This window comes from Fusarium vanettenii, assembly GCF_000151355.1.
Source record: "Fusarium vanettenii 77-13-4 chromosome 5 genomic scaffold NECHAsca_12_chr5_2_0, whole genome shotgun sequence".
Lineage (NCBI taxonomy): Eukaryota > Fungi > Ascomycota > Sordariomycetes > Hypocreales > Nectriaceae > Fusarium > Fusarium vanettenii.
The window spans coordinates 1-18,732 of NW_003315872.1; the positions used below are offsets into that span (position 1 = coordinate 1).

Sequence of the window (18,732 nt, forward strand, 5' to 3'; positions counted from 1 at the left end):
TTATATCTTTATTCTTTATATTTTTAATTAATCTTAAAATTTACTCTTTAAATAAGGTTTAATCTTTCTTAAGGATATAATATTATATCTTATTATATTCCTTAAGGTATTAATTTTATTTTATTTATTTTTTATAATTTATATAATTCAATATAAAAAAGATCTTTTTATAGCTCTTTTAATAATAATATTAAGCTTTATTAAAAGCTTAATATAAATTATTTAATTAATTATTATATTTTTAAATTATTATAAATAAAATTAGCTTAATAATATTCTTTACTTTAATCTTTTTTTCTTTTAATAATAAACAATCTAAGGCCTCTTAATATTATCTTAATAATATTTCCTTTATTAATAATTATAAAGAATTTAATAAGACCTATTTTTTCTCTTAGAATACCTTTAATTCCTTTAATTACTTAATTTATTTCTTAACTTAATATTATTATTAATAAATTATTATTATTTTATTAGATTTATTATTAAGTTAAGGTTTAAGATACATAATATTATTAATTTTTATAGATCTTATTAAAGAAAGATTTTTAAGGCCTTTATAGGCTATCTTTAAGAAAATTATTTTCTTAGGTAATTTATAAGAGAAGCTTTAGAAATATTATAATTATAACTTCTTAAGTTATAAAAAGCTAAGTAAATAAAATAATTATATTAGATTAAAGCTTATTAAATCTAAGATAATAAAAGCTATAATAAAAAATAAAGGTTTCTTTTATAAAGCCCCTTTAAAAGGCTAGGGGTATATAAGTTAATTATTATATTAGTTTATATAAAATAATATACTAATAATAAAGAAATTCTTATTTTATAAAATAAATATAAATAAAAAGTTAATAAATAAGAAGCTTTATTAATAATCTTATTAATAAATAAAATAAGGTTTTAAATAAAGGTTTAATAAGAAGTTTATTAACCCTAAGTAAATTCCTAATTATAAAGAAAGTAAATATAATATATAAATATAATAAGTAACCTTATTAAATTACTAAAGGGGTTAAAAATTAAAGCCTTAGTTTTTAATAGCTAGAAAAGCTAGTCTATAAGTGCTATTACCCTTTTACTCTTAATAGCTATTATTTTTATTAATAAAGCTACTATTATTATATATATTAAATATCTCTATTAATATCTCTATAAGTATTAAATAAAAAGCTATTAATTAATTTAAAATTAAAAATTAATTTAACCTTATAATATACCTAGAGGGTAAATTAAGGTAACCTAATTAAATTAATATAATTATATATAATTAAGCTATTATACTTAATATCTTTTAATATAAAAATTAATATTAAATAAGCTCTATAAATACTCTTATACTTAATACTTTACCTTAATAAACCTTATCTTATTAAGAATATATTATTAATTAATAATAATAAAAATAGCTAATTTATTTTTTATTTTAAAAATAATAATTTATTATTATTAATAATAATATAATATAAAATAGCCCCTTTTATATAAATTACCTAATATATTCTCCCTCTAAATAACTCTAGCCCTAAAGTAAACTAATATAAGACTATATTTCTATACCCCTTTAATATATTAACCCTATTAAGGCTAGACCTTAAAACTATTTAAAATTACCTAAAGTAGGCTAACTTATTAAGACTAGTAAAGCTAAAAAAGCTCCTTATAGTCTTATAACCTTTATTAGACCTCTAGAGGGTTTATTTAATAGCTTTTAATTATTTTTTACTTTAGTTATAAAGTAATCTTATTAATAATAAATAGGCCTTTATTGAATCCTAAGAGGATTATCTCTTTAACCTCGCTAATTATATTAAATATAGCTACTTCTTATATATTAAAGAATTAATATTCCTTATTACCTTATAATAATAAAAAATATAGATATAAGAGCTTTTTTACTCTATAGAGAGGGTTTAAATAAAAAGTTAATAAGCGAGAAGCTTAACTTATAACCTTCTTAATAAATAAGATAGAGTTATAGATAAAAGTTTAATAAAAAATCTATTAAACCTATATAAATTACTAAATATAAAGATAATAAATATAATATATAAATATAATAAGTAATTTAATTAAATTATTAGAGATTAATTTAAAATAATTTATAAGGTAATAAAGGCGGAATTAATTAATAATATATTATTATATTCCCCTTTTATACCTCTTAATACATAAGTGGTTGTGGGGCTCGGTTTAGCCGGGAGGCTTAACATGACTCAAGAGATAACCCTAGTGGTAATTTAAGCGAGGGCCATGTGATGTAATATATCCGGTTGGTAATTGCGAGCTTTCTTCTTTCTGTTTTATTCTACTCCACATCTGCCCATTATTCTACATTTCAGCATCGCAAAACCCACACCCTCACCAGCCGTATCCTCATAGCCAGGCTCTGTCAAGATGTCTGACGAGATGTCTGACGTTCTTAAACAAATGATTCATCGGGTTTGGTGCCCCCCACGTGGGTCCAAGCTGGGACGTGAAGGGTGGAAGAACCCCAACAATTTTCAGTACTACCGCAAATGGGGCTTTACCATCTACCGCACCTATTACGGCAATGACGAGAATTGGCAAGCTCTTCTATACTCTTTAAGGCATCAGACTAAACTGGCATTCGGAGCCTTCGAAGACGACAAGGAGATAGACCAAGATGTTAGGCGAAAACTTCAAGAATCATTCTATCTCGATGTCCGTGACGATCCCTCGCCACTAGACGGACTCGATGTTCGAGGTCTTCGGGAATTTTGCAACGCCGAAAAGCTCAAGGAGACTGAAGTCATAGAGAAAGGCGGCCAGAAGCTCCGCGTGAGCACAAGGCCTCGTGAGAGCCAAGGCATGGCAGACCACCTATTCAATTTCATTCTGCTTGCTGATGAAGCAGTTTTGAAAGATATCGAAAAGGGAGAATCTATTGTCAAGGCTGTCTCGTTGCTGTGGGACGGTAACTCGGGATGGGGATGGATGAGGATCCCAACAGGCTATCTGTTAGAGTTATGGACATTCCTCATGTGGAATGATGACCGAACGGAGTACTGTCTTCGCTTTCGCGGGCCTGAAGGAGATCTTGAGGACCATATCTGGGCCGGGGACGTTGCACTTCACTGCACTGGAAGATATTCGGAGATTCGCCGACGGCGGTACTACAGTACCCAAAAGGATTATATGTACTAAGGAAGTATGAAGCATCAACCCGAATTGTATTCGTTAAGATACAAAACGTTCAATCCAGCTTGGCACAGGAATATATACAGAATCTAGATAATTCCCGACCAACACAACCAAAACTGAATACAAGCCCCCAATCAAGTCCCTCCCATCTCCGTATCTTTATCTTCCTTTATATCTTTAGGTTCAGTAATAGGACTGTTAAAAGCCGGAAACCCCGAAGTATCAATCCTTATCCGATCACCATCACCTGCCATCTCCTCAAATTGCGCCATCATCTCGCGCATCTGGCTGGCATGTCTCTCCTCCACACCCTCATCCTCCATCAGTTCGTGGATCTGTGCAACCATATCCGCCATGTTCTTCTTGAACTCGCTGACCACTTTCGCATAGTAACCCTTGATCCAGTCAAGCCAGTAGTTGGCGATCTGGACATTCGCGCCAGGATGTCCCTTGTTGTAGACATTCTCGGCAAACTTCAATTGCACATATACATCCTTGACGATCTTGTTTAACCTGACCAGGGTTTCGGGCAGATTCATGTATCTAAACACGCTGAATCTTGCACGGATTCGTCCGACTATTACCCTGGCGTCCTGTTTCCATTCGTCTTTCGACTTGCCCTCCGGGTCTAGTTTGTCCTCTATACTAGTTTTAGAGGGCCTTTTTTGGAAGCGAAGCATCTGGCAGGGTCAGTAAGCCAATCTGGTATTAAAAGAAGGGGACATGCACTATGAGGGAGCTGATAGAATAGAATAGGAGAGAGAATCAGGAGTGAACAGAGGAAATAGAAATGAAGACAAGAGAAAGGACCTACAAAATTCTTGGCATCGTTGATATCTTCGTCAGCAATCATAAAGACCTGGTCGTTATTCTTGCTGCCTAAACACTCATACGCACGTTCGAAGAGTCTTTCCAGTTCTCTGCCTCCAGGGAGTTTAGGTGCTTTGGGCTCTAAGCTCAAGTCGAGATTCTCCATCTTGAACCAGAACTCAATTGGAATGGGTCCATACTTTGAGCGTTTACCAGTTGAGGGTATACTGGCCTTTATTAGCAAACATTTCTAGGTATATATGTTGTGGGTTATATCATACAGTCCCAGGGCTGATCCTGCGAGAAAGGCCTCATAGATATTCTTGTCGAGGACATGCTCAACTATTTTCACCTATTAGAACTGATACCGAAGAGGAACGTTGGGCGAATGATACGTACGATGCACTTTAAAGTCACGAGCGTCGCTGTATTTCCTCATTCTTACATCGGCTTTTTCGCAGGGACCACGGTGACGTATCTCCACTACTCTATTAAGGAGTGGATTGTCTTGGGGAAGTTTGCTGATATCAGAATACTACTTGCATTAGTTTAAAATCAGAATTTAGCAGTGCTAAAAAAGACTTACTGGAGGAACCCTTATTTGGAAGTCATGTTCTTTGTCATCTTCATCCGTAATGTAGACAGTACTCACTGCTCCCGATTCCTCCTCGCGGGCAGCCAGGTGGTGATGGTGAGAGTGGTGGCTTGAATGGGAGAGGTGGTTTGAATGTCGGCCAAACAAGGCGGCATGACGACGTTTGTTGTCGGCCTTAGCGTCCTCGCCCAGCTCCCCACAGTCTCCATCAGAATAACAGAGGGCTGATTCCGTACAGTTGAGAAGTAGAGTATCACCGTCCTTGTCACCGTTCAAGAAGGCTTCGATCTGCGCGGCCCAGTAGGCGGGATAGCACAGAACCTTGCGGGCGAACACAGCAGGGCCCTCCCAGTCGAATCGCCAATTGTTTCTGATGTAGTTGGACATGTAGGTAACTTGCAGATAAAAATGGCGATCTCGAATAGCAGTGTTCCAGATGAGGTACATCTGAGGTAGCATAGCATCACTGCCTAAACGACCAAGTATTCTGGTAAGGAGGTCCAGAGGCGACATGTCCGCGGGGTGTTCGGCCCGGACAGCGAGCTCAGTAGATGAAGACGATAGACCGCGTTTCTTGAGGACGTTGGAGGGGTTGGGACAGTATTCATCCTCTATCCAGTCGGCCAAGTAGTTCTTGTAAGCCTCGAGCTTCTCGTTTGCTTCCCACATCTCCTCGCCGTACTCTGTCTTGCAACATGTGGCTTGTCCGCCAACCTCGTAAGTGGAACACACATGGAACGCCCAATCGATGGCGACGCGGACGCGGTCGCTAGGGCAATTGCTGCGACAGGTTCCTTCGGGATATCCTGGAATCATAGGGCCAACGTTGCGAAAGATCTGGCAGTCGGTGAACTGCAAGTCTTGCTTGGTGCCGCAGCAGTAGTTGCGCATCTGTACGCCCAAAATTTCATTGCCAATCGCATTCCTCAGGTTATTGCACTCCAGGCCACCAGAGCCTGACCCGGACCTAGCCACGGGCACATCGTGGTAGCCCGAGGGACACTCGGGCTTGCTGTCACACTCGGGATACGCTCCCCATGTGCACTCGCCGTAGACCTTCATGCTCTCGCTTTCGGTCGTGCAGCACGCCGTCTGCACCATTGGGGGATGATTGCAGTACATCTGGTTGCTGCCGATCTCGGTCATGCCGCTTGGACAACTCGTCGATTTCTTGCAAGCACCATTGCCATGACCGTACCATCCACACTGGGGAATATCTTGGTCGGGAGGACAGCAGAAGAGATGCGATCCATCACCACCACAGCCAGTCTCGTCATACATCAGCTCATTCTTCCGAGCACCTTTGTCGAGACGGCCAACGTGCACCCAGCCCTTAGGGCATGATTCCTTGCAGTTTGTCCATCGACATTGCTCGTAAGGCTTCTTCACCCACGTGCCTGTCTTCTCGTCATCGTCAAGGGAACCGCTCGTCCATTCACGTCCAAGTATGCCGGCCAATGCCTTATTGTACCTGGCATCTTTTGTATCGTGACTGATTGCCCAGACCATAACACCGCCCAGGCATCTTTCTCCCGCACGGTCAACCTTGATCTGAAGCGTCTCTTCATCATCATAGGACACCCATTGCTTGCCCCATGTCACCACCTGAACGGCCTCCTCTTCGTAGAGCTTGGGTTTCAGCTTGCGCTTCTCGATCTCATTTTGGATTTCCGAGTTGAGCAAGATACCCTTTTCTCGGCTGCAACTGCCTGCATTAGCCGGCCCATTAAACAGGCAGCCGGGATCTTTGCATGCTGCAGATTGGACAGTAAAGGCACGACCATAGAATCCTAGGCCCATGACAACCTTGCTCGGGCTGATGTCGTTGCGCCAAAGAAGATCCAGTGCTGACTCGATCTCGGTCAAATTGGTATGGGCATTGAGATAGGGCTTAGTCCAGTTGACGTGCTGGTCCCAAGCGCCGTGCAGGTCGTAGGACATAATGTTGAAAAAGTCAACCGTGGATTCCTGAATCTAGTTAGTTGGGTTCCAGACTACTCCTCACGACTGGAAATATACTTGCCAGCTTCTTGATATCAAAGTACTGTAAGTACCAGTAGGATGCAGGAAGGGTGATAGTTAAGCCTTTGTCGCCTGAGTTCATCAACTTCCTCAACTTCTGCATGAACTTGGGAAAGTTGTAGTAATCGTCTTCCTTGCCGCCACGCTTGTCGTCAACAGGATATTCCCAGTCCAAGTCCAGGCCATCGAACTTATGCTTCGCCATGAAAGACTGGAGAGAGTTGAAGAACTTCTGTTGATTGTCATTTGATGCAGCCAAATCGGAGAAGACGTTAGCTGTAGGACCGGGATCATTGAATGTCCACCCGCCAATAGCAAGATAGATCTTGAGTCTCTTGTCCTTCTTCTTTAGAAACATCAGCCTTTCATACATTGCCTTATCATCAAGCGTATTAGCTTCAAGTGTGAACGTTTTTGGGTTGATGGTGCCAAAAGCAAAGTTGATATGCGTATACAGACCGATAGGGATCTGTTCAGGCGAGAAGACCTCACAAGGTCGGTCTCTGGCCCAGCCTTCGAAGTAGCCGACGACGCGTTCCATTTCGCCGCCCTTCTCACAGCTCGGACGCTTAACTGTCTTGCTTCCACAGAAATCCTTGGTTGTCTATGGGTTACCTGTCAGTACATTCTCGGGGTAGCATCACTTTCATTTACTTACACCGCAGTATCCATGCTTCGAGCAGCAGACATTCAGAGGGCACTTGTCTTTCGTGGCCCAACTGCTGCCAAAACCGGGATTGCACTCTGACTTTCTGTTACAGTCAGAACGGCAGACGGATTCTCCACAATCTTGCTTTAGTTAGCATCTGGCAATCATGTAGAGAAAGCATGTTGGTGTCCTTACAATCGGGGCCAAATCCACAGTTGCCAGACTTGTTGCAGCATCCCTGCTCACACCTCTTGGTTGCGCTGCAGGTCGTGCTGTCGGCTGCTGCTATGCCTCTGCATAGCAGCAGCAGCACAGCGAAAAACAAGACGCGGAAACGCATCTTGGTCTTGTTGAAAGGGACAGGTAAGCCCGAAAGAACGTCTTGGAAAGAATAGTCAATCACACTAAAGTTGAATTGGTGACTGGGAAGAATGTGTTGCGAAACAATGCAATATCTTTGCTGGAACCAAACGTCCTGGTAAGGGAGTAGTTTGGAAGCGACAGCTTAGTTGTCGTAGAGATGACCTAAATTCAAAACCAGTTGGCTTGAGCTGTTAACTAGATACAGTCCCTTGACCAAGTCCTTTTTCCTACACAAGCGGAAAAAAGTATGAACCAGACCCACGATCAAAAATCCAGGGTCCAAGAATCCATCACTACCAGGGCTGACTCGCTGGAAAGTTACCTCACCCTGTCGATCATGGGTTGGGCTGGGCATCATCTCTCCCGGCCCGTCTCACCGCATCGGACCTTTTCACCAACGCAGCGTTGCATAGGTGAGGGCGGGGTCTTTTTAGGAACAGGGTAGCATTGCACCACTGCGGCTCTATTTTTGCTGGAACCAACAGCCCGGGATCCTTACAATTCATGGCACTTTAGAAATGGACATGGTCATAGATCCACCTGTTGGTTCTGTAGAAAAACGTAAAATGCTTGGTCTTGGCATCTAGATGGTAAGAAAAATCACGCGTCCGTTCCTGACCGTTGTCTAGCTTCTTACAAAAGGTCTCATATCATCGCCACTTTGCCATTGATCAAAGTAGGATCCTTGCAAGTCATGGCACTTTAGAAATGGACATGGACATAGATCCACCTGTTGGTTCTGCAAAACACGTAAAATGCTTGGTCTTGGCATCTGGATGGTAAGAAAAATCACGCGCCCGTTCCTGACCGTTGTCTAGCTTCTTGCAAAAGGTCTCATGTCATCGCCATTCCGCCATTGACCAATGCAGGATCTGTTCAGGACGCGGGAGATCGGATATGTAAGGATGAGTTCTCTTGTGCCTTGTGTATCTACTCCACTTGATAGACTCTGCCGAGGCTAGCCATCGATCGACGTGAGGCCCTCGGCTTGGCTTGATTCAGGGTCTGTCTTGGGTCCCTCATTTTTGGACGTTGTTCTAGTTATTCTATCTACTCGCCTGTCTCATTTACTCGCTTGCTCATTATTGAGTTCACCAAAAATTCAAAGGACGACAATGGTTGCCATTAGCCGTCTTGTCCCTCTGCTGGGCTTGTGCCTTGGTGCCAGTACCGCGTTCAGTATCTACAATGCTACGGATCTCGAGGCCAAAAATGTCGGCGATGCGTGTGTCGAGGCCTTGTCGGCCAACATTGCTTGTCCAACAGCTATACGCCCCTTCATGGCACCGCGTGTTCATGCGTCGCTTCGAAATGTCACCTTGACAGATGAGATTTGCACTGGAGCCTGCTCTGCATCTCTCAGGAAGTGGTTCAACACCGTCGTCAGCGCATGCGCAAACGAAGATTACGGAGACGGCGTCCCCCAACGCGTCGGCGGCTACATCTGGGCTGGCTGGAACGAGACTTGCATCAAAGATCCTAGGACTAAGAGATACTGCAATGGTGAGCTTCGCATATGAATCAGCAACAGGAACATGGCTAACTGATCAGACATCATCGACGAGTTCACAGAGTTGGAAGACGACGAGGAAATGCCCCGCGACGAGCTCTGCAGCGTCTGCTACGGACGAAAGCTCGCTATGATGCAGTCCTCGTCATACTCGGTTTACAATCGCTACTACCAGTCAGAGCTGGAGAAGGTATACAAGACATGCGGTGGCTCTGGCCCGACCGAAATTCCTCCGCCTCCCAAGGTCGAGGAGTCTGTGGATTTCTGCCTGACCGAAAAGTACTACACCACAAAGGAAGGCGATACGTGTGACTCGATAGCCAAAGCAAACCCAGGCGTCGCTGGTGTCTTCTTGTATATGGGTAATCAGGAACTCATCGCCGACTGTCGCACAATTCCTGCAGGTGTCAAGCTCTGCCTTCCCACGACGTGCCCGACGTACGTGGTAAAGCCAGACGACACGTGCTGGTCCATCGAGCGAGCGCAAGGCCTCTACATCGACGACGTCGAGTCATTCAACTCATGGATTAATATCGACTGCAGTAACCTTCACAAGGCTACCGACTTTTACGGCAAAACCATCTGTATCGGGGCTTTTGGCTCCGAGCACGCTGGCTCCTGGATCCAGGATGAGGATAAGGAAGCCAACGTCGCTAGCCCTGCCCTACAACTCCGGCATAGCAGCGCCAACGGCCCTGTACCTAAGCCCGAAGCCCCTGAGGAATGACCTTTAGCAGTCAATTGCGTCTCGAAGCCTGAGACAAGCCTTTACTTGTTGGAACCGTAACCATTTGACAAACTGTTTCTGTGGAACAATTTCTCTACACATAGCATAGTCAATTGTAGTTAGTATCTTTCGTGTCAATTGCTAAAACAAACAATTTGGGTATCGTGACTTCCATAGCTAGCTACTGTGTTCAATTATCTTGCAACAAGCTCTGTTGCTAGGGTTCCACAAGTACGTGAGATCATCCTTGTGGCCGCCGTTAGTGATCAGCGACATGACGCATCCTAGCCGCAGTACACTAGATAATCCTTTGCGAGCCAGTCGCCACAAGTCATATGGATCATGCCTGAGTCGTAGAAATGTTACGATAATTAACCTCGGCACAGCCCAACTCTCCCTGGCATCCTAGAACCAACAGTCGTCAGTGGGGAAAGTGGTGCGCTGGGGCCAACCCAGGGCAGGGAGTACTTGTTCGGCAAAGCCGCCAACAAAGAGTGTCAACTCTAAAGTCTAATATTATTAGGCTAAAATAGTGTCTACTCTCGGTATGTACATGCTTGTGGCCCACGGAGTGGGTACAACAAACCTTGTGTGATTTACAATTTTACTCTGCATAAGATGGTCAAAGCCTCTGAAGCCCTTGTCGAGCCGGGGAAAACCTCCCTTGGCAAAGACGGAACGTTACCCGCCAGGAGCAGAACTCCACTATAGTCGTTTATGTAGTTACATGGTGTTCGGTGGATTCCATCATGTCCGCCCGAGCGAGCGAGAGACCGAATGCCCAGAGACCAGGTGCCAATTGCGGAGACGATATATCCGTGTGATTTGTTTGCCGTGCGAGAGCATCCCGAAAACGAACAGCCTTGATTTGATAAAAGTAACTGGACCCATTTGGGGGTCACTCTCGGTTGCAAAACAGGTAGTTCGTGTCTGTTGGCTCGCTCGACTTTCGTAAACGGGCCATCTACCTAAAGAGGCAAGCGTAAAAAGAACACGACGGACATGGCACGACCCGATCTTGTAGACAATGTGTATAACCCGTATTTAACCGCCAGTCACATACTCCCCAAGTTCACTTGTTCCTTGTACCATCGCCGTCTGTCAATCTTTTTGCATAGACCTGGTGATCCCTTCACGATGCGCTTCTCTTCCATTATCACCCTGGGTCTCTTGACCACTAGTGTTTCTGCGGTAAGAGGCAGAAGATTTCGTCGTCAGAAGACGCCTGAAAACCCTACCGACCCAGGTATCACACCGAAATGCACCTTTTATGATACATGGGTCGATGATGACCTCGACTGTCTTTTGTGGCTCGAGGACTGGTCTATTACACCGGAGCAGTTCTCGGAATATGTGAGTATTCATTCTATTTACCAGCTGTCTTTGTGGTTCCCGTGACTTATCTTTATATTCCGTCTTCAGAACCCGACTATTGGCGATAACTGCTCCGGCATCAAGGTTGGCTACTCCTACTGTGTCGAGATCAACTCCGGCCTTCCTGAAGAGCCCGAGATGACTTCAACTGAGGACGCTGAGCCTGAGCCCACTGAGGATTCGAAGCCTAGCCCTACTCAAGACGGGCTCATCGACACATGCACATCCTTCTACAAGGCTGCCAAGGGAGACACTTGCACCAAGATCATTGCCAAATACAAGACGTTTGACTTTAATGACTTCTTCAAGTGGAATCCCGCCGTGGAGGAGGATTGCAGTGGCCTCTGGGCCAACACCTACTACTGTGTAGGCGTCCCTGGAACTCCCACCAGCCCTCCTTCTCAGACTGCCGCGACTGAGACGGCCGTGGAGACCGGTCCATCGAAGCCCAGCCCTACGCAAGAAGGTCTCATCAAGAGCTGCACCTCTTTCTACTTCGCTACAAAGGGCGACACTTGCGCCAAGATCGTGGCTAAGTACGGCACCTTCGACTTTGATGACTTCTACAAGTGGAACCCGGCCGTGGGCAAGGACTGTGGCGGCATTTGGGCGAGCACCTACTACTGTGTAGGTGTTCCCGGGACACCCACCACCAAGCCTGCTCCAACTACACCGAAGCCAACTGCAACAGGCGGCATCGAGACTCCCTCACCAATCCAAGAGAACATGGTGAAGAACTGCAACAAGTTCCATAAAATCATGTCCACCACGACGTGCTCCTCAATTGAGTCATACTACAAGTTGCCGCTTGCAACCTTTCTGTCATGGAACCCTTCCGTTGGCAAGGATTGCAGTGCTCTGTGGGTCAACTACTATGTCTGCGTGAGTGTCGAGGGATATCAGCCCTCTACGACAACCGCCAAACCCACCACGACCAAGGCGCCGACAAATGGTATCGAGACCCCCTCGCCGATCCAAGACGGTATGGTCAAGAACTGTAACAAGTTCCACAAGATCATGTCAACAACCACTTGCTCCTCAATCGAATCGTATTACAAGCTGCCGCTTGCGACCTTTCTCTCCTGGAATCCTTCTGTTGGGAAGGACTGCACGGCATTACTAGTCAACTATTACGTTTGTGTGAGCGTCGAAGGGTGGACGCCGCCTACTACAACAACCAAGCCCACCACAACCACTCAGGTGCCAGCCAACGGTATTCAGACCCCTTCACCCATTCAGAATGGCATGGTCAAGAACTGTGAAAAGTTCCACAAGATCATGTCAACGACCACTTGCACGTCTATCGAGTCATACTATAACCTCCCTCTCGCAACCTTCCTCTCGTGGAACCCCGCTGTCGGAAAGGATTGCACATCGTTGCTGGTCAACTACTACGTCTGTGTTGCCACCATCGGCTGGAAGCCCCCCACCAAGACCACGACCAACGTACCTACAACCACAAAGGCGCCCTCGAATGGAATCTCCACGCCTTCGCCGATTCAAGCTGGCATGGTCAACAACTGCAACAAGTTTCACCTCGTCAGTTCGACCACCACCTGCACATCCATCCAGAACTACTACAAGATCACCATGGCAGACTTTGCCAAGTGGAATCCTGCAGTCGGGTCTAAGTGCACTGCCCTATGGGCCAACTACCACGTGTGCATTGGTGTTATCGGCGGAACCCCCACCAACCCAGGAAACGGTGTTTCGACTCCCTCGCCGATCCAGCCCGGCATGGTTAGCAACTGCAAGAAGTTCCATCTCGTTTCGAGCACAACCACGTGCGCTTCGATTCAAAAATATTATAAGATCACGATGGCACAGTTTGCCAAGTGGAACCCGGCGGTCGGTGAGAAATGCACAGCGTTGTGGGCTCAGTATCATGTGTGTGTTGGCGTCTAGTTAGGTAAATGACTTGTTTTAAGCCATGTAGTACTCATATTTGAGATTAATAATTAATCTAATTATGTGTATCATTTGCATTAAGGCCACTTCCGTAAACGAACGCTTTAAAACATGCTAAAGTAACCAGCTTGAGTGCCAGATCTGAAGGTTAACTATGTTTACTATTTAGAACAAACGAAAGCATCTACGGGTTAAACCGAGCTGGCCCCCCGTATAAACTACTACACTGCCAATGCTTACAGAACGAGCTTCGCAGCCGGTGCAACTTTAGTTATATTCTAAGGTGCATTTATCAACAAGTTATCTTACCTAGATCCTTGAGTTACTTTCTTCTTTTCTTCGGTAAATACATACTAAACTACTTATATAAAGATAGTGCTTTCTAAAATATTTACATAACCCCGTTTTAAGAAAATAAATAAAACAATAGGTTTGAAACTAAGTAAGTAATATTAAGAGCTTCGCTGTCTAGAGCGTGGCAATTAATTACTTAAAATATAGTTAAAGTAGATAATATACACCTAAACGATATTACATTAACAGAAATTCTTCTTCTTAAAAGCTTCATGACTTTCCCTTTTTGCTCGCTTTCATATTCTAAAACATCACGCCATTCTCCTCATCCTTATATCTCTAGCACAGCCTTTGCACGCTACTATTAGCCTCTTTATTGGAACGCAATGCCAGACCTGCAGAGGGTTCTAGAGGGGCTTGAACAGTATCCCTCCGATACTGACAGCCCTATTTACCCTCTTGAGGAGCTCCAACCGCCCGCTAATTGGGGATTCACTATCTACCGCACCTATTATGGTCCTTCTTCCGATGACAACTGGAACAAACTGCTGGTCGCTACAAAGAAACATGCCGAAGAGGAGCTTATGACATATGACGACGATGAGGCAATCGAGAAGCTCAAAGAACTTTTCCGTTTGGACGCCCGGTCTGACCCCTCTCTGTTGAGCGGTTTAGATCGAAAGGCCCTGTGCCAAATCTACCATGAAGGCAAGGGTGGAAAGCCCATGCCTGAGAAAGAAGGCTTCGTCTTCTTACTTGCCGATGAAGACGTGCTCAATCAAGTTGGAGAGGGTACCTTCATCGTCAAGGCGGTCGACGCTGAAGAAACGCCGCGGGAGGAGATTCCTCTACGAGAAGATGACGACGAACCAACGTACTGGGGCTGGATGAGAATGGAGACACGCCAGCTTCTGGAGTTGTGGGGCGAGCTTGAGTGGTTCCGAGGTTTTGATTGCATGGCCTGGACGGTCCATCAGGCGGATCTTGACGAACAGGTGTGGGAAGGGAGCGATGCAGATTAAGTGCTGGTATTTGGACAACTAGCTAGTATAGCTTAGCTATATGGATGTGTCTAACTGTCAGAGATAATTTAATAAACCGCACAACTCTCGATTATTGAAGTGGAGGTTGCCTGAAGCGTTAGGTTAATGATGAATCTCATCATGTCCATCTTTAAGATTGACGTCTGGTCTAAGAAGGTTGATATCCGATAAAGGCATGGCATATGCCCCGCTATTACGCCACTCCCGTGCGCCACCGGCTACATCCGTGGCTGCGGTTCGGGCCGTGCTAGCGGCCTTACTTAATCCTCCGGCTTCGGATCGCCAGTTGAGGAGGAAGACCTAGATTCTACCAAGCAACATTACTTGGATGCAATACGACCGTTTCCGCTATTAATATTAACATTCCATTGAGCTATGAGCACTCATACTACTCCAGCCACGCTCTTATTGTTAATCTGCGATTCCGCCTTTATCTTAGCCTGAGAGTAATTAGCCGCCCCATAAGAATAGGCTCCGGTACTTTCTTGCTTGATCAAGGCCTGGTCCAACTCTTTTATATATTTGTCACAGATCACAGACGAGGGCAGCAGGTTGACATCTCAGTGGCTTTGGAATCTACCCTTTTTAGGAATAATTCCTCTAAGACTGTCGTCCCTTCTCAAGCACGTACCCTACAGCGATATGATTCCCATAATAGAAAGAGGGTTGTAAGAAGTCACAACGCAAGGGTCTTTTTTGAAGTTCTCTTCGGAGGATTGGCAATTTAGACGAATAAAGGGAGCTGAGCGAAGACGGGCTGTCTCGGTGTCGTCGGACTGGAAAGTGAGCACCGTCGTTTTTCCTCGGCATGAAAGCTAGAAAAGAAAAGGCCCGGGTTGTCGAGCCCGTCGCTAATCACAACGGGCGAGTCTTTTAAAAGCGTTTCGTTTGGTTTCTACGAAAGAGACAGAGCTGAAACTCCGAACAGTCAAGATTAAAGTTAATTAGGTAGATATTTATTCCTATCTTCGCAGCATTGCTCCCTTGAGGTTTATTATTTTGAGATGACGTCATCGTCAGCCACATTATAAAACCCATAACGCCACACAAGTTCTCCCAGGTTGGGTGGCTTCGAAGGTCTTATGCTTGAACTTGCATAAGCCGAGTTGTGTATTGCGCATAACTTCACTAATTCGGCACAGGCGTATCAAGGATCGTGTAGTTTATGCCGACGTTAACTCGTTGCCACAACAGGCAACGTCCAGTACCGAGCAGTCTTTATCGTTTAATAAAATACCTTTTGCGAGGGAACCTATCAATGACTTAAATATTGTTGAAATGCTGGTGTAAATATAGCATTGCCTATAGATGGCGAGCAGTTTGCTTTCAGCCCTCAATGCGAAAGATGGTGGCGACTACAGGACGAGGCTCTCCAACCACTAATCACCAGCACATGGAATTGCTTCGACTCCGAGGCAATATAGCTATGCCTAAGCTCCTACGCCCATCTTGATAGACCTGACACTGTTGGCAAGAAAGCCACCAGTCGAGTGTACCGCTCCAAGAGACTTCAAACCACATACAGACGCCGTCATCTGTATTCTCAGCACACTCATCTGGGTTCTCGGCCAAGATCTCAACCCGAGCCACATAAGGACACTCTTGGGCAGTTGTCGTGAACCCAAGGTAGAGCTTTTGGGCGTCTTTCGGTATGAGGGGTGTGTCGAGGTGGTCAAGACGGACTTGACCCAAGGTTGCTGATCTGCCATCAGAGTAGAGGAATAAAAGTCCCGAGATCTCATTCTTTTGGCGACATGGTCTCACCTCCCTGACATCTTCAACGGATGCACTGGACCAGAAAAAAGAATCCAATGAGTCAATTCCAGGGTGAGGCGAAGATGGTTGTGGAGGGGCGAAAGTCAGGGCTTGCGCTGGTTCCTGAGACTCGAAGCAGAGGGCGCGAGTGCAAGTTGGATGTGTATCAAAAAAGAAGTGTCCAGGTTCCCCATTAGGGGCATCTAGAAGAGACCATTTACACCAGGGAAAGTCCCGATCCGAAGTCGCTCCAAATAATAGTGTTCGTCCTTGGTTCGTCTCAAATGCAAGAGCCAGCTCCCTTTTGCCAAAGTCTGGGTTCCCAAGGGCCTTGAGCGTATCCACCATCAATGTGAGATCCGGGAGTTGCCATTCTGAACCACGTTTGGAAGCTCGCTTCCAGATACGCACAATGCGTTCATTCTTATCTAGTGGTGTGTAGATCCAGAATGATCCTTCGGGGGCAGATTGATAGAAAGATAAGTCCTCGTCTGGCACGTGAGCGTGGAAGGAGACGGGAGAGGGATTGCAGCAGATGGAGAAGCCAGTGATCCCTGGATGATTATATTGGTATAAGGACATCCGATACAGCGATAGACTAGAGGATTTAGTGAAGGCGACATATCGATGCGTAGCCGCAGGGGATCGTGGAATTGAGAACGCGTTGCGATTTAGGTTGACGACTTGTCCAGACTCGTTTTTGTATGCGAGTCCGGTTAACTTAATGCCCTTTGAGCTCTCGTTAGCTGTATTGTTCGGAGGGTTAATACTCAGTCTTCATACATCATAGTAGCATTCCAGACTCCCATTTTGGTCACTGAGCGGGATTGTTTCCCACCACACTCCCGGGGCGGGTTGAATCGTTGGAATGTTATCAGACTTAGCAAATATTAGTTTCAGAACGCCCTCGAAGCCTATTGTTATGTAGAGGGCCTTGGGAGGAACCCAGCTGTCAGGTACGTCGGACCGGGTTTTCAGCTCCTTGACGTAAGTCACCCCTTCAAACGTAACGTAGCTTTCTTCAATAGGAGCCGCAACCTTTACTGACGAGGTTGACGACGATAAGTGACCAAGCGACATACGTCTTAATATAGCATACTCTGGTAGTAGTCTCTGCGCTATATTTGCCCGGACTTCCGCTGGCAAAGGCAGATAGACCTCAAATGCTGCAGTTAGGTGCTTTTGGATCCAGTGACGCCGGGCTTTACATGTGCTGTGCCAAGCCCCAGAAGAAAAGCTAGACACTCGTCCAGGGGTGCAAATTCGTACACAAGAGGCATGATAACACGGGCTCCGATTGAGTTGGTAGCAACTGTCTCTGCAGCCAAAGAACTCGTGATCATCTTCAAGGCCGAAAAAGTTGCTCGGGCGATATTGAAGTCGCCATTCCCTCAAACCCCACACTGACTCAGGTTAGCTTTCTACGATTAACAGACAAAGTGATGCAGAAACTGCTTGACTTACTGACTATGACATCATCTTTGTCTCGAAACTCGAAATGACAGAGACCACATCTCGGCTGTACACAGCAACATGCCCTTTTTGTAATGGAAGTCATGAAGAGAGGCGAGGATGCGATAGAAAGGCCTATTGACTCCGAAAGACGGAACAAAGTCAGCATTAATCAAGTGGGGGGTGCTTGGATATTTATAGCCATGTGAGGGACAAGCCATAGACGGATATACGGAACATCATGCACCCGCCTCTATCTATACGAAGAATGGTACGATTATTATTCTCTGCCACGATGACAAGAAGCGATCAGCCACAACAAAAGCCGCAGTTGTTAATGCATAACGCCATCAAACCACAATACCGCAAAGCACCGTAACTTAAATATGATGGATGCTGCAGGGCCCCGTTTGCACCAGTAGCTTGAGTTGAGGCGGTGTCACAAGATTGAACATAACTCTCAGATTGCAACAAAGGTCAGCGTACTAGTCTAGCGGCTTTTCTAACCGATTGTAATGTCCTATGAGGTAAAGTGATCCTAGCCTGAGCATATTGGAGCAACCTTCTTTCCCTACTTGAATAGTCGCGCCAAGCGCCTGGGCATTTTTAGTCTAGATTAAGATCGTGTCTTTTTCTACTTTAGGCTGCAATTTTCACATTTCTGTGGTTGCTCATACAATATCTGTGGAGGGGAACCGAAACTTTCCAAGGACTCTATCTTCCATAGGTGTTCATAGCAAGGATAGGCACAGCCTTACCCGACCGTAGGTGAAAGAGTCCTCTCAGGTGGAAAAGGTGACATCTTACACTGCGAGACCCACCTTTCTACTATCAAGTTTCTATGATTAAAGAAGCTTATTTAAATCTTAGGTTTACGCTGTTTTGCAGCATTAGGTTTGACTACTGCTATGTGTCATATATCCTTTGTTTAGGGTATGGCGAATACGTCATTGTAAGAGTAGGAGACTAGGGGAAAAACTTACAAATAGCGATGAAATATTGATGTTGGTCATAGAAAGCGGCGTGGTGGAAAACACTACAGCGTATTGAGGAGAATGTAACGTA

General features: G+C 44.9%; 4 protein-coding genes across 4 annotated transcripts; 2 read left to right on the forward strand and 2 right to left on the reverse strand.

Moving 5' to 3' along the window:
- Positions 1-2,397: 2,397 nt before the first annotated feature.
- Positions 2,398-3,168, forward strand: NECHADRAFT_79821 (uncharacterized protein; the record flags this gene model as incomplete). Its single annotated transcript, XM_003047838.1, has 1 exon — positions 2,398-3,168. One exon carries the CDS (start codon positions 2,398-2,400, stop codon positions 3,166-3,168), a length of 771 nt encoding a protein of 256 aa, XP_003047884.1.
- A 131-nt stretch (positions 3,169-3,299) lies between these two features.
- Positions 3,300-13,102, reverse strand: NECHADRAFT_40172 (uncharacterized protein; the record flags this gene model as incomplete). The annotated part of the gene is made up of 14 exons (XM_003048013.1): positions 3,300-3,845; positions 3,980-4,202; positions 4,257-4,317; positions 4,375-4,510; positions 4,562-5,143; positions 5,327-5,633; positions 5,778-6,538; positions 6,579-7,196; positions 7,251-7,381; positions 7,437-7,701; positions 11,359-11,387; positions 11,413-11,557; positions 12,869-12,963; positions 13,033-13,102. The coding sequence occupies 14 exons, from the start codon at positions 13,100-13,102 to the stop codon at positions 3,300-3,302; spliced, it is 3,969 nt and encodes a 1,322-aa protein (XP_003048059.1).
- A 701-nt stretch (positions 13,103-13,803) lies between these two features.
- NECHADRAFT_79825 (uncharacterized protein) lies at positions 13,804-14,439 on the forward strand (the record flags this gene model as incomplete). Its single annotated transcript, XM_003047839.1, has 1 exon — positions 13,804-14,439. The coding sequence occupies one exon, from the start codon at positions 13,804-13,806 to the stop codon at positions 14,437-14,439; it is 636 nt and encodes a 211-aa protein (XP_003047885.1).
- A 1,459-nt stretch (positions 14,440-15,898) lies between these two features.
- NECHADRAFT_79826 (uncharacterized protein) lies at positions 15,899-17,773 on the reverse strand (the record flags this gene model as incomplete). Its single annotated transcript, XM_003048014.1, has 4 exons — positions 15,899-15,924; positions 15,984-16,944; positions 16,999-17,618; positions 17,680-17,773. The coding sequence occupies 4 exons, from the start codon at positions 17,771-17,773 to the stop codon at positions 15,899-15,901; spliced, it is 1,701 nt and encodes a 566-aa protein (XP_003048060.1).
- Positions 17,774-18,732: the final 959 nt, after the last annotated feature.